At 38.6% G+C, this 15,361-nt stretch overlaps 1 protein-coding gene across 2 annotated transcripts in view; it reads left to right on the top strand.

Annotated features, from left to right (window-relative positions):
* The window catches only part of adgra1a (adhesion G protein-coupled receptor A1a), a 40,465-nt gene that overhangs the window by 14,800 nt on the left and 10,304 nt on the right, over positions 1 to 15,361 (top strand). Inside the window, exons 3-6 of one of the 2 annotated variants that reach the window (XM_008438058.2) lie at positions 3,091 to 3,214; positions 3,818 to 3,969; positions 6,507 to 6,602; positions 6,701 to 6,870. In XM_008438058.2, the coding sequence (XP_008436280.1) occupies positions 3,091 to 3,214; positions 3,818 to 3,969; positions 6,507 to 6,602; positions 6,701 to 6,870 (542 nt within the window). Of the gene's footprint in view, positions 1 to 3,090; positions 3,215 to 3,817; positions 3,970 to 6,506; positions 6,603 to 6,700; positions 9,612 to 15,361 lie in introns of those variants that run through there. The other variant, XM_008438057.2, reaches the window with a different exon arrangement.

The following is a 15,361-nucleotide window of genomic DNA, read 5'->3' as shown; positions in this document are numbered from 1 at the left end:
AGAAGAAGAGCTGCCATCGATACAGTTGCAGCCAGGCATGATTTAATGTTACACAATACAGTTTTACCAAGTTGCTCAAAGTCTAAACTGGCATTGTTGTTCATTTAAGGTGTAAAGTTTACCTTCGACCAAACGCCCCCCAAAGGCATCCCAGTGCCCCCCTTTTGGAAACATGTCCGTCAGCGCCCCCTGCCGTCCTCTGAACGCCCTCTGGGGGGCGGTACCGCCCACGTTGAGAACCACTATGCTAGATAGTAATATTGAAAGCTGGGTGCCTCTAATTCTCCAAGTCATTTTCATGTAAAGTTTTTAGGTATATTCTAGGTTTTTTATTTTTCCAATAGAACTGAGAAATGCAAGTGTAATTGATTTAAACCAGTTTTCTCTAGGAGTAATTAGGAGAGGTGGAGAATAGATAATTAAGTTGTGGAAATACCTTCATTTTTATTGTGGATATACGGCAAATGAGTGAAAGTGGAAGGTTGGTCCAGTGCATTAGGTCACCTTCAATATTTTTTAAGAAGTGGGATATAGTTAAGAGCAAATAATTTTGACAGCCTGGGTAAATATTTATTCCTAGATATTTTATGTAAGAGCTAATGTAGTATTTTGAGATGCAGAGTCCCATGCTCCATCAGTTAGTGGAAAGATAATGGATTTTCCCCAGTTTATGGTGTGGTGAAATTTTAGAAATGTAACTGATATTAAAAGTTTATTTAAGAGAATAATGTGCATCTTGTAAAAATAATAGGATATCATCAGCATATAGACTTATTGTATGTTCAATAGCTGAGTCACGGATTCCTTCAATTTTGTTATTTTTCCTTATTGCTACAGCAATTCAATGAAAAGAGCAAACAGAGAGGGTGAGAGTGGGCATCCTTGTCTGGTTCCTCTATGTAGCAAAAAACTAGAAGTTGTAATTCCATTTTTGCTTATTGTAGCTCTTGGTGCAGTGTACAGTTTTTTTTATCCACCCAATGAATGACTCTCCAAATCCAAATTTTTCCAACACCTTGAGCAAGAATTTCCATTTGACTTTACCCAAATCTTTCACTACATCCAAATAAACTATCACAGTTTTTGCTTGATTTTGGTGGGAGATATTAATTTAAATAATCTGCGGGTACTATCAATTAGGTTTCTGTTTTTCATAAAGCCAGTTTGGATTTGGATGAATTAATGTTGGGATAACACCTAATTTAGGCATAAAACATGCAAAATACTTGCAGGCACAACACAGCAGCTTTTCAGTCAAAAGGACAACTGAAAAATCTGCAATCAGTAAAATAATATTTCATAGTAAGGCTCTCAGTACCATAAATTATACATGAGTCAAATAAATCTGCCTATATCAAATAATGTCAAGTAAAAAAGGGAAACATTCATTCAAAGTCAAACCCAGGATGCATCAAAATTAACAATCCTTCCTGATAGCTTGGCTCGCTGATTAAAGATTATTCTGATTGGTTGTTTCTGAGCGGGCGGAGTAATTCTGCAGAACACAGGAGGCAGAAGACAACGATTATATTTTTCAGAGATTATCTGTCTTGTGTTAGGACAGCAAAAGTTTTAATACATATCAAAAATGTTTCCTTTTTTTAAGTTACGTGCTGCAGCTTTAAGCAGAGGTTCGGTGTGAGAGTTCACTGCAGGTGGAGCAGAATATTGTGAAATATTACAGTAGCGCGTAGCGGCGGTTCAACAACGAGAACAGAACCAGCGTCTTACCTCGTCAGCTCGAACATTTAAATCATCCTTCAGGTTATTTGTTTAGCTTTCTGACCGTGATGCGAATCCAGGTGAGTGTTGGTAGTTGCGCGCTGTTTGCTGGCCGCTCTGGATGTCATTTTTTTCCCTGCATTGAACCTCGATCACAGTTGCTCGTCTTTCAAATGTCACATTAGATTCGTTGTGTTGATGCATTTTGACGTGCTTCACCCCCAGGTAAATTTCCACCGCAACACCCAAACGTCCCCGTTCACTCTCAGAGCATTACTGTTCCACACCACTAAGTTTAGGATTTACTGCTGCGTGTGAAGGAAAGAGGAGATCAGCTGAACACGCAGGCTGTGAATGAGATACAGGTGATCAGCAACAAGAGACCGTGATCGGTAATTACCGATCATACACTTTTTCACGGAAATCGGCCGATTATGATCGGTGGCTGATCGATTGGCACACCTCTAGTTTCAAGAGTAATGTTATGCCAGCTGTGTTCATCACTTGTGGTATGGAAGAATTAGATTTGATTTCATTTATTACCTTACAGAATAGTGGTGATAACATGGGACAGAATTGTTTGTTGAACTCAGCAGAAAATCCATCAGGTCCAGGTGATTTGTTGTTGGGCATTTCAAGAAGTGTGTTTTGAAGTTCAGCTGGTGAGAGTGGAAGCTCTAGTGTATTAATTTGTTCATTAGATAAAGGAGGAAGATCCATCTCTTTTAGGAAGGATTCTATTTGATTATCTTTTGGATTATTATCTGGTGTATATAACTGAATATAAAAAGATTTAAAGATATTAATTTCTTGAGGGTCTTGCTGAATTTAAAATGGCGGGAATGGTGTATTTTTCTTTCTTATGCTTAAGCTGAATTGCTAAGTATTGACCAAACCTCAACTAATGTCCCAGTTGAGCACCCCTGGGACATTAGCACAGACATCAGAATATATTTTAGTTGTTGAATAACACATTTTTTATGGATGATTTTTTCCCATTGATGTTTTAAGTTAGTTAGTTCCTCCTTAATTTGATCATCTGGATTTGTATTGCGAGAGTTTGTTAAATACGTATTTTGTTTTTCTAAAATTCTATCTGTTGTTGTTTTTTCTTGTGTGTTGAATATGCTATCAGCTGTATACATGTTTTATTCAGCAGCTTTAGAATTAGTAATAGTAAAAATCAGATGACAAAGCCTTAAAATTTTCAAGATAAAATGCAGCTACAATTCAACCACTTCAACCAAATTGCATGTTGAAATTACTGTGCTCAGGTCCAAAAACCTTTGCTGTTAAATCAGATGTAGATTATAGGTATGTAGACTGCTGTCTAACTACATATTTACTTTCTTCATTCACTGTTTCTAGTGTCATCCGCGTCAGTAGGAAGGGCTGGCACACCCTCCTCAATTTCCTCTTTCACACAGGCCTGACATTTGGGGTGTTTGCTGGAGGCATCAATCAGATCCACTTTCCTTTGGTTTGTCAGATTGTAAGTGTGCCATCTTCTGCTCTTTTGTGTAGCTAATATTTTACAATTATATATTTTTGTGGAGCGCAGTAATTATGACCCTTTCTGTATATGGCTAAACAGCTTGGACCCATCATTTGTAAATAAATTTGAACAAGAAAAAGTCACATTTTTAACTGTCAACTAAATTTCAAGAAAAGCAGTGTTTTCAAACCCAATACTAATCGTAGATTGTTAGTATTAGATGTATAGTACAGCACCCTCACCACCCTTGATTTTTTTTAAGTTGATCAGGGTGTCAAGGGATTTTTAAATAGAAATCCTTTTTCCTTTACCATTTTTCACTTTGAAAAAGTGAAGGGAATTTATGCGGTAAAAGTGACATGTCAGAAAATTACTAAAAGAAAATATCTACTTACCTAAACTTGTTTGTATCTACAGTCTGGGTAATCCTTAAAATGACTTTAATCAACTGAAAATGTGACAAACAAGGCTGGACTAGAGTTCCAAGTTTCATTTCCAGAAAAGCATTGTCACTTTTCAATGAGAGCAAATGTCTCCTGTGAATGAGATTATTACTATAATATGTAATTTTTAACTGTATTTCCTTCTTTGGTGTGATAGGTCGGCATTGTACTCCATTATGCTTCATTGTCCACCATGATGTGGCTGGCATTTACTGCAAGAAACATTTGTAAAGATGTGTGCAAAGAGCCACTTCAAGCCCAGGACAGGAGTGGCCCAGTCCAGAAACGTTCCAAACCAACCATCCTGAGGTAGAGTTTTACTTTCAAATAATAAAAAACTGTCTCTTGAGAGGGTTTTAAAGAATAGTCACTGTTGTCTTAAAGCCTCTAAATCTTTCACCAGATTCATAGTCAACCTTTGTGTTTCTATACACTTAATCACAAACTGGCTAATCTAACTGCTGTATGAATGTGAGAGGAACACGAGGTAGATAAGAAAAGCCTCTTTTTGTGGTGAATCAACATGTTTCTTTATAGGATCACAGTCGTTCATTTTTGTCAAATTAGTCCAACTTTCAGTTTGGTGTAATTTTTAAAATTTTGAACATAAATTTCTCAGCACTTTTAACTTGTCAAGAAACGCAGTGATCATCCCACTTCCCCATGCTGGAGATTTTAGTCTAACAGTAACAATCCATAAAGTTACCTTTAAAGTTAATCACACAAGTAATGTCAAGACCCAACAGTAGACCTAAACTTCAATAAAATCAATCTGGTTGTGTGTGTTGTTTTTGTCTCCTGCAAACTTTGCTTTAATTCTACTTTTTTCTATCTAATCATAAGAAATAATAGTTAGGCAGAAAGAGAGTCATGGAACAGGAACAGCAGGCTTCCTGGAAGAAGAGGAAGTAAGTTTCCAGCTTGCAGATTCATAGAAATAGTTAAAACTATTCCTTATTTCAAAGCATAAAAGTTTGAAAGAATGAAGTCTAAACATTTTGAGTAATTGAATAAGACCCGAAGTAAAATTCTTAAGTTAATATTGGTTTACTAATAAGAATACGTTAGTGTAAACTTACACTTGTGGAAATACAAGTAAAACAAGTAACTGTAACTTTGGTATCAAATAATTAGGATTATTCCTGGTTTCTTTTCAGAAAACGTCTGTAATAACTCACTTTAAGATTATAATAAGAGTAATAAGTTATGGTTATCATAATATTATAAATGAATGCTAAATCAGAGAAACTATAAAGGTTATAAATGTGATTTTGACATTGAACTCGAAATGGTGCAAAATGTGTAACTGTAATTAAAGATCACTGATGATGTATTGGAGGTAGATGGGAGGTGAAAGGTCAGGGGAAAAGAGAGCAGAGATGACCAAGGCCTTATTTGGTAACAAATTGAACAACTTAAACTTTCCAAAGTAACGTTGAGCACCCCTGGGACATTAGCACAGACATCAGAACATAATGTCTCCAAGACAGTGATGGAGATATGATATCATCTGTCCAAGCACTCAGCCAATGAGAGGCACAGCAACAAAGCTAGCCAATGCAAACRCACCAAAAGGTGGATAAACCCTTTATAAGGTGGGTGCAACAGAGGAATCTTTGGTTGGATCCTTCAGGCAGCTTSGAGCCAAGAYSRAGAKGGACAAAGAACTCTGCAGCTGAAGAAGAGCCGGGGCCACAGAGCTGAAGACTGTTCTGCACATGGGGACCAACCCGTTAGCCCCGCAACATGTGGCTTCAAATTGCACTTCTCTCAACAGCTGGGTTTAGACCCCAAAGACAAAGACCAAGGCAAAGATGAAGATAAAGACAAAGATAAAGACAAAGACAAAGGCAAAGAGGAAGAACTGCTGTGTTCCTTCCCTGAGACCAGCTCGTCTACATCTCAATGGACCAGAAAGTTTGTTAGACAAGGTGAAGGGAGCTACAGAGCCATAAGACAAGAAGCTGAAGACCGCTATGCACAAGAGGAAGTCACCCTAAGACCCGAGACTTGCTGCTCTAAGTCAGTACTTAAACTTCAATAAAATCAAGACCTGATTTTATTGGGTGCTTCCTGCCAGCACCCAAGACCTGTGTGACCTCACCATCGAAGCAGAGACGTAAGCTTATCAGAGATGTTGTGGACATTCAATTAATGAGTCACCTTAAAGTTCTTTGATGGTTGTAAAATAGCTATGATGTTTGATTCTGGAGAGGAAAAGGTGGAAAATGTTTGATAGGTTGCTTTTAGCCCAAAACTATATGTAAAACAACACCCTTGGGACTCTCCCAAGTCACTAATACCAACCTAGTTCAGTAACAAGTGCAAGTTGTAATAAAAGAGAGAGCGACCATTAACAGGTGTGCTCTGTGAAACTAGTTGGCTGTAGGCTGCAGGTGTTACATCTGGACGGGGGGGAATCCCAACGGATTCAGGAAACTCAATTTACCCATTAGACGGAGAGCTGCTCCTCTCAGAAGTTATGGTTAGGGTTAGGGTTCTCTACTTCAGAAGGGGAAGTAGAGAGAGAAGGGGGTGGGGGGGTTGCGCAACAACAAACTGTTTTTTTTGTTGTTGTTTTTTTCAGTTCTACAACTGACAAAGGACCTCTAATACAGCCCTAGTTTCAGTTGTATCTAAAACAGGAGTAAATCAATTTCATAATATTGTTAAGCCGGTGGTATCATTATTGTGAATCAGGAGGAACGATGATTACTGTTTCCTAAGTGTTTCCTTAGTAGCTTCCTAAGCATTTTCATCCGGTAGGTGGCAAAAAGACGAGATCTGTATGCTGACTCCCCTGCATCAACACATTTATTTACTAACTTTTTCACTTTTTTTGTCAGATTTTATCTTGTGAGCGATGGAGTACCTCTGATAGTTGTAGTCATTACGGCTGTGTTTGGCATGGATAACTATGGCAGCAGAGATGGAGCATTATAGTAAGTATAGATTCAATATATTCATTTCATTCATTCATTTATAAGTTTATCTTTGCAAGGTTAACAAGTAGTTTTAAGTCCCTGTTTATCATTTTCAGCTGCTGGATGGCATGGGAACCTAGTCTGGGAGGCTTTTATGCACCAGTAGGTCTTCTGGTCATAGTCATGTCTTTGTACTTGTTGATTACCTACATCCAGCTGAAGCGCCACCCAGAGAGAAAGTATGAATTACGCCTTCTAAGAGAGGATCAGCAGATGTTGTCATCCAGTGAGTCAAACCATCATTGTCAAAGTGGCAGTGGTGGAGCTTCATTGTCTGCTGGAGACTGTCTGCCATTTTCTACTGGTGCATCTGTACTGGCTAATGAACACTCTTTTAAATCCCAACTACGCGCCACCATCTTCACACTGTTTCTATTCCTGGCAACCTGGACTTTAGGAGCATTGGCTGTATCACAGGGACATTTCCTGGATATGATTTTCAGCTGCCTCTATGGGGCTTTTTGTGTGACTCTGGGCCTCTTCCTTCTCATCCAACATTGTGCCAAACGGGATGATGTATGGAATCGTTGGTGGGTTTGTTGCCCATCTAAATCAAAGATGGAGAATGTAAATACTGATAGACAGAGTCAGACACAACAACTCCATCGACCGCACTGCCACTTGAGTTCTCCGTGTTTAGGCAAGCAGCCACTGCTTTCATCACACCTCTTACAGGGTTCTTCAGACAAAATGACACCACCTCCTCAAAGCCCAACTCCAAGTAACACAGGTCCATGTTGTGTGGCTGTAATGAGTCCAGCATCCCCTATCCCATCTCTCATTGAGCCAAAGTTCTCACCACGTCCTCATTCACTTCCAGATGAGCTCCCTCGGCCAACTCTTCCCCTACAGAGATGCCTTACTGAGAGAGCAAAGTCACGCTCCTTTAACCGCCCACGACCATGCCTCCAAGACTACCGCTCACATATGGCTTCACTGAGTATGGATGGAAGTGTGCACAGCTCCCAAAGGGACAGCTCTCAGCCTGCACAGCATCTAGAAGGAACACCGTTAGTTTCACACAGCCCACTTCCAGATCATCAGCTTCTTTGTCCTAGTCCCCACTTGGATAAGCAGATGGCTTCCTGCCACACCTTTCAACATCAAACGTCCTGCCAGAGTATACAAGACCCAGTGACTTCCTGTCATGGCCATGTTCACGACATGCATGACAGCATAACGTCCTATCACAGTCTCTTCCTGCCTTCTCAAGGGGTCCATTCTTGTCAGTGGCACATGTATGGTTCAGCTACTCCCTCTGCTAATGCAGCCTGCTGTGAGAAACTTGATTCATTGACAGTGCAATGTGAGCAAGACCCCAAAACATACAGCTGCACATTAAAGTCAGAAGATGAAGACACAGAGATCCATTCTTTGGACATAGAGCAGAGAGGCTTTCCAAGAAATACTCTGCCTCGACAGCATTCCAAAGTTAGCCGACGAGGAGTCATTGGTCGAAACAGAAGTTTGCAAGAAGATGGCCTGTTTGGCTTAGATGCTACAGGAAATATTCGGACTGGCCCTTGGAAGAATGAAACCACAGTTTAGATGTGATGTCAGTTTAGCCTTCCAATAGCTGTCTTTATAGATGACTTGTATGTGTTATGGTCTTTATGCTGTACCCTAAAATAACCTCAACGAGTCCTCACATAATTTAGGACTAAATTAAGTTGTGAAATAAATAATTTTTAGTTATATTTGATTATCAACTTAGTTTAACTACAGGTGAATCCACATTATGCTTTAAATCTGCAAGCTATATTGCATGAATCCTCAGGGGCACAGTGGTTCTTTAATTAGAAATGTAAGTGAAAAGAAAGGGGTCAAGAGTTTAAACCACATCAATTCCACTTAGATGTTTCATGTTAGTTTCTGTAAATTGTTTTATATTATTCTAAAATGTTTGTATCTAGAACAATTTAAATACCAGCACTCACTGATTTTAAACGTTGCATAGGAACATAGACCAGGTACAAAATATGACTAGAGCCAACCGCCCTTGATTTTCTTGAAAAGACATGTTAAGGGACTTGGCCTCTTGACTTCATATGCATGAAAAAGCTTCCAATAACTCTTTTTAGATACAATTGTCTCAAAGACAGAGATAATCAAACCCCTCCCAACCAGAATAGCAGGTGCACTAAACTGCTCAGTGTCTGGGCATGGGTGCTAATGCAAAAGAATTTTGAAAATGTTACTTCTTCCTGCCTTTGGCTCTGTGTACATGACAATATCTAAAATTGTCTCTTTTTAGCTTTGTATCATGTTAGTCCTGTGAGGGACTGGTGACCTGTCCAGGGTGACCCCACCTCTCGCCTGTTGACCGTGGGAGATGGGCACCAACACCCCTGGGGACCCCACTAGGGATAAGCGTGTTGGATAATGGATAGATGGATATCTTGTTATTATATTATTCCCTTATCAAAAACAAACCTGGAGTGCTGCTTTGATTCTTTCATGTATGTTTGAAACATATTTGAATCTCCTGTGGCAACCATTCTGTGGTGTCTAAATGCTTGGTCTAGCAAAATACCACCTTTTTCCATAAAGCTCCTCCTTGCAACTGCAGTCTCCAGCTGAGCTTCCTCTCCTCCTAGCCTCCCCCATTCAGCTCCTTCAGACTAGCGGCAGCAGCAATTAGTAAACACCAGGGGGAACTGCGAGTCTGCTGAGCTTATTATATGAACTACATCTCTCAGCCCTACGTTTCTAACGTAGGGCTGATGATGGTGGGCTATCAGAAAGAACAGGAGTTTGTCAATGAGACAGAGGCCCAATTTCAAGAAGCTAAGTTATGAATTCAAATTTCAAGTCATGTTGCATACATACAGCACTTTTATAACAACTGAAAGTAACAGTTACTTGATTGTGGGGGTGGGCATTCATCAAATCATTTATTGTAATTTTTTTTGCCGTTTTAAGAATTTTGATTTGGGCTCCACAGGTGCAGTTGGTAGAGCTGTTGCCTTGCAGCAAGAAGGTTCTGGGTTCGATTCCTGGCCCCGGTCTTTCTGCATGGAGTCTCCATGTTCTCCCTGTGCATGGTGGGTTTTCTCCGGGTACTCCGGTTTCCTCCCACAGTCCAAAAACATGACTGTCAGGTTGATTGATCTCTCCAAATTGTTCCTAGGTGTGAGTGTGTGTGTGCATGGTTGTGTGTCCTGTGTGTCTCTGTGTTGCCCTGTGACAGACTGGCGACCTGTCCAGGGTGACCCTCTCGCCCAGAACATTAGCTGGAGAGGCACCAGCAACCCTCCTGACCCCACTGAGGGAAAAAGGGTGTAAAGAAAATGGATGGATGGATGGATGGAAGAATTTTGATTTATCGTCACCATAAATTTTAGTAAACGTTAAAAAATTGACTAAATGTTATTTTTACAATTTTTTCTCGTGTCTTTCCACAACAATATTAATAACTATCAATAAATTTGAAAATGATTATACTAAGTCTCTAAATGCAGTTTAGTGATACAAATCAGACTTCTCTAAGAAATGTATTTAAAACACGAATGCTTTTCAGGAGTAGCTTTTATGTTTGTGGTGTTATGAATGTTGTGCCATGCAATCACCTAAAACAGAAGTGATGAATAGTTTTTATTATTTTTATTGTTATCATTGTAGTACTATGAAATATTGTCATAAAATTCTTAGTACATGTTGCCCACCCCTACTTGATTGTACTATAAAGGTGCTTAAGTGCCGCATTCTTCTGTTCAAACAATTATACACATGTATAGGCATGTTGGATATGTGCAACCATGACATTTTACAGGGTTCTGTGTCCCAGAGATAAATATATTAATGTGCAGATAGACCCCAGAATAAAAGCTAAAGATGCTGCGGTCATTCTCCCCAGTGAAACATGCCCTGCTCTGACCGGCCACTCAGCAAAGAAGCAGCTTTTATTTCGAAAGAAACATAAAAAGTCAGATTTGTTTTCAGATGCACACAAAGACAACAGTCTTCATTTCTGGACACATGTCCTAAGGCCTGGTGAAACCAAAATCAACCTGTTTGGCCATAATGCTCGTTGTTACATTTGGAAGAAGAAGAGAGATGCCTGTATCATTTTACCTTTGAAGTGTGGGGGTGGCAGCATCATGGTGTTGGGCTATTGTGCTGCGGGAGGAACTGGTGCTCTTCATGAAAAGATGCCATCATGAAGAGGGAACATTATGTGGAAATGCTGAAGCAACATCTAAAGAAATCAGCCAGGAAGTAAAAGCATATTCACAGATTTGTCTTCTAAATGGTCAATAATCAAAGAAGTTATAGAGTGGTTTAAGGAAAACAAAGTCGGTGTTTTGGTGTGGCCGTCAAAAAGTCCTGAGGGGCTTCTTCACAAAACTGTACAATACATTTTGTCTCTGTCTGATAATGAGTTGCATTTTATAAGCTCTGTTAAAATTAATCTTCTGTCTTTTGATTCCCATTAATCTTCCACATACTGCAAAATATTCTGATATTTAATCTTGATCAGTTGGGATCAGTTGATAAGAAGTGGAACAAAAAAAGTAACATGAATGAATCCACTCTCAGATTGACTTCCACTGTTCATTGATTTGATTAAGGTTTTTTATTTGAGCATATGACAGGTACGATTATGATGGTTTTTAGTTAAAAATGGCCTGGAAATGTATATTTTAGGCTAATTAGGCATTCAATGGATCTGCTATTGTTTGCTATTTTAGCAGCAGTTTATTTTCCTTTTGTATGATGTGCTTCAATTCCTCGTTTGGTGTGATGCACGGTATATGCAATTTATCTAGCCATCATGAGCATCAGTGAATCTGTGATTGATCTCATGGTCTGCTGAAGAAATCTGTGGAGGCGTATTCACCTGAATTACTTAAGTCTGGGCCAACATAGCTGCACCTCCTGTGCCTGGTTTGGTCTTTGTGAAACAGAGAAAGCCAGGATGAACTGATTGCGCTATGTCAAGCGTAGCTCTATATTTTATCCTGGATTTGGTAATCCTACTTTTGTGAAACAGCCCTCTGGTCTCGGTCCCAGAAGGTGTGAGTAGATCTGAAAAGGTGAGTTTAAGTGAGGCGATCTACAATATGTATTCAGTTCCACCAGTGGGAATGGTTTCAACTGGAAAATGACACTATGCAGGAAAGTACATAATATTGCCCTTTAAAAAATGTGAGGGCCTAACTTAAAATGATAAACGAATTAGTTTTTTAAATCTTAAAAAAATAAAAATAGATAAATAAATAGCTTTCAACACGCACAATATTAAACCCATAATATTGCTAATAATTACACATTTTGACAGCTTTTGAGCATGCCCTTTCAGATTCTGAAGAGATTTCAAAGAACCTACTGATCTTGATTTTCAGGATCCAGCATCTCTAAAGTTTACACCTTTAAATTCTGACATTTAAACATTTCAAGTCTATCTTATTTTTGGGTTTCATCTGACTTTAACACAATTATTTAAAAAATTAATAATGACTCACATACAACACATTGAAATATATGTGTGTGAGTTTTATGTGTGCAACGGTGCATGAATTATTAGACAGATGTGGTGTGTTTGTGTAACATGTGCTTGTTACTCTGGATACATCCTAACAGCTGTTTTTAAATTTATTGATAAAGTTGTATTTATGAAGTTTATACATATTTTTTCTTCAGTGATATTTTATGCTACCAAGTTAGGTCAAACTGACTTTTGAGTTTGACAATTATTTCACTAGTGTGCACTATATCACGCCTCACCTGGTGAGATATTTAAAAAGTGCAATGTGCTATAAGCACAATGTTTTTGTAGTGCCAAAATGATGTGCCAGTTTTCACTGTGATGACAAACTACACAAAACACATTCTCATTGAGAAACTGCAGTTTGTACAACCCCTGGCATAAAGTATGGAATCACCAGTCTTGGATGAGCATTCATTCATTCATTCATTCATTCATTCATTCATTCATTCATTCATTCATTCATTCATGCATTCATTCATTCATTCATTCAGACATTCATTCATTCATTCATTCATTCAGACATTTCATCCTGTAAAACAAACTTGGATCAAAAACATGATTCAATAATAAGGTCATTCCAAAGTGCAACTTGTTGACTTTCAGGAAGACTCAAAACAAATGAAGAGGAAACATTGTGGAAGTCAGTGAATGATACTTTTATTGACCAATCACAGGGAAATAAATATCTGAGGAAAAGTGTGGAATTATGAAAAACACAAAAGACCATTCAAAATACATCACTAGTATTTAGTTGCACCACCTTTGGCTTTTATAACGGCTTTCAGTCTCTGAGGACTGATGAGTGACAAACTGTATTCTGGATCAATTTGGTGCCAACTCTCTCTGATAGAAGTTGCCAGATCAGCGTTGCAGCTTCTTGTGGACCATTTTTTTCAATCTCCACCACAGGTTTTCACTTGGGTTGAGATCTGGACCATCTGCAGGCCATGACATCGACTGAATGTGTCTTTCTCCAAGGAATGGAGTCAATCACTGTTTTTGTCATCTTGGAAAATGATGTCATCATCTCCAAACATCTGTTGAATTGAAGGGATGAGAAAACTGTCCAAAATGTCAATGTAAACTTGTGCATTGATAGAATTAACCACAGTCATCTCCCCAGTGCCTTTGCCTGACATGCAGCCCCATATCATCAAGGACTGTGGAGATGTGGTGGTTTTCTTCAGGCAGGCCTCTTCATAAATCTCACTGGAACGGCACCAAGCAAAAGTTCCAGCATCATCACCTTGTACAATAGAGGTTCTTGATTCATCACTGAAGATAACTTTCATCCAGTCATCCACAGTCCATGACTGCCTCTCTTTAGCCCATTGCAGTCTTGTTCTTTTATGTTTAGGTGTCAATGCTGGTTTTCGTTTATCTTTCCTGTATTGAAATCTCATCCTTTAGGCTATTTCTTACGGTTCGGTCACATACATTGGCTCCAGCTTCCTCCCATTTATGCTTCATCTGTTTAGTTGTAATTTTTCAGTTTTCAAGACAAATGGCCTTAAGTTGTTTGTCTTGACGCTTTGATGTCTTTCTTGGTCAACCAGTACGCTTGGCTTTAACAGCCATTTCATGCTGTTTGTATTTGGTCCATATCTTGGATACAGCTGACWGTGAACAGCCCACATCTTTAGCAACCATGCGTGAAGGGTTACCTTCTTCAGGACGTTTCACAATCCTCTCTTTTGTTTCAAGGGACATTTCTCTTGTTGGAGCCATGGTTCTYRCCAYTCCACTTYGTCCAGCAGCCCTYCAAGGCGTCATGACTGCAGGTGTTTTTAACTGCAGACTAACGGGCACATCTCAYCTGGGGCAGGTGTCCATTTAGGGAAAGGAAATAGATGTGGGTGTGTTCTTATTTCTACCTCCAATTTGAGTGATTCCACACTTTTTCCCTCAGAATTGAGTGACTCCATATTTATTTCCCTGTGATTGGTCAATAAAAGTATCATTCACTGACTTCCACAATGTTTCCTCTTCATTTCTTTCAGTCTTCTTGAAAGTCAACAAGTTGCACTTTGGAATGACCTTATTATTGAATCATGTTTTTGATCCGAGTTTGTTTTACAGCTTGAAATGTCTGAATGAATGAATGAATGAATGAATGAATGAATGAATGAATGAATGAATGAATGAATGAATGAATGCTCATCCAAGACTGGTGATTCCATACTTTTTGCCAGGGGTTGTAGCATAATGCAAACTTTTACTCAGGTTTTAGAATATCATCAGCAACACTTTAAAGAGCTCTTCAAAATGCATGTTTTCTATGCATAATTAAGTAAAAGTGTTTCTGTGAATCTGTCATTTAACGAGCACTGTCCTCATGGATTTAAGTTTGTGTGGTATTACAGTAGCTCCCTCAGGTCAACATACATGTGACGAGTGCTGGAAATGTGTGATAAAATGTTTTTAATTGAGAATTACAAGAAAATAAATCTAGTGACTGTATGAAGTTGGCATTATTTAAAGCATTAAAATGTTAACCTGTCTGTCAAAGTGAATTTGACCAAAACATTATTTATTCAGTTTAAGTCCTGCATGTTTTCAATACAACAGATATGAAAAAGCTTCTGAAAGAACATAATGTTCAGTGGCACTTTACATACAAAGCAAAGTCAAGGTCACGTACTTTTTGTTCTGAAGCAGTTTGTCATCCATACAAGCTTTTATAGCTAATGCCGACACACACGTCCACCTATAATGCTGTTATAACACTGTGAAATATTTTAGGTTAAACATTTTCACTGATCTAGTGTGATGTCATAGTTGTAGTCATTGAATCACAGTGAGCAAGCTGTTACATGATGTTGATGACTGTGTAACGTTTAGTGTTTCAACAGTTTAACATGGTCAGAAGTCATCTGACAGGTTGTGTCTGAACATGAAACCAGTTTCATAAGGATTTGCTTTTGTTTTTTTTTTTTTTACTGTTATGAATTTTTAAAAGTACAAGATGTACATCTTTAAAAATAAAGGGAAAAGCTATTTGAGCACTGTGTTGTCTGCACTAAAAATAAATATTTACTGTGACGTCCTGCACAAGGCTGTTCTCCCCTTCTTTTCAGAACTTATGGCATCTTAGGCCCTGTTCACATGACAATGATCCAACGAAAATGTTATTTTTTTTTTTTTTTTTTTTTTTTTTTTTTTTTTTTTTTTTTTAGAATTTTTATTAGAGCCGAAAGAAGGAACAAAAAAAACACATACATGTATA

This window comes from Poecilia reticulata, linkage group LG19 (assembly GCF_000633615.1).
Source record: "Poecilia reticulata strain Guanapo linkage group LG19, Guppy_female_1.0+MT, whole genome shotgun sequence".
Classification (NCBI taxonomy): Eukaryota; Metazoa; Chordata; class Actinopteri; order Cyprinodontiformes; family Poeciliidae; genus Poecilia; species Poecilia reticulata.
The sequence above is the reverse complement of the archived record's forward strand: the minus strand, read 5'-3'. Positions and strand labels throughout refer to the sequence as shown.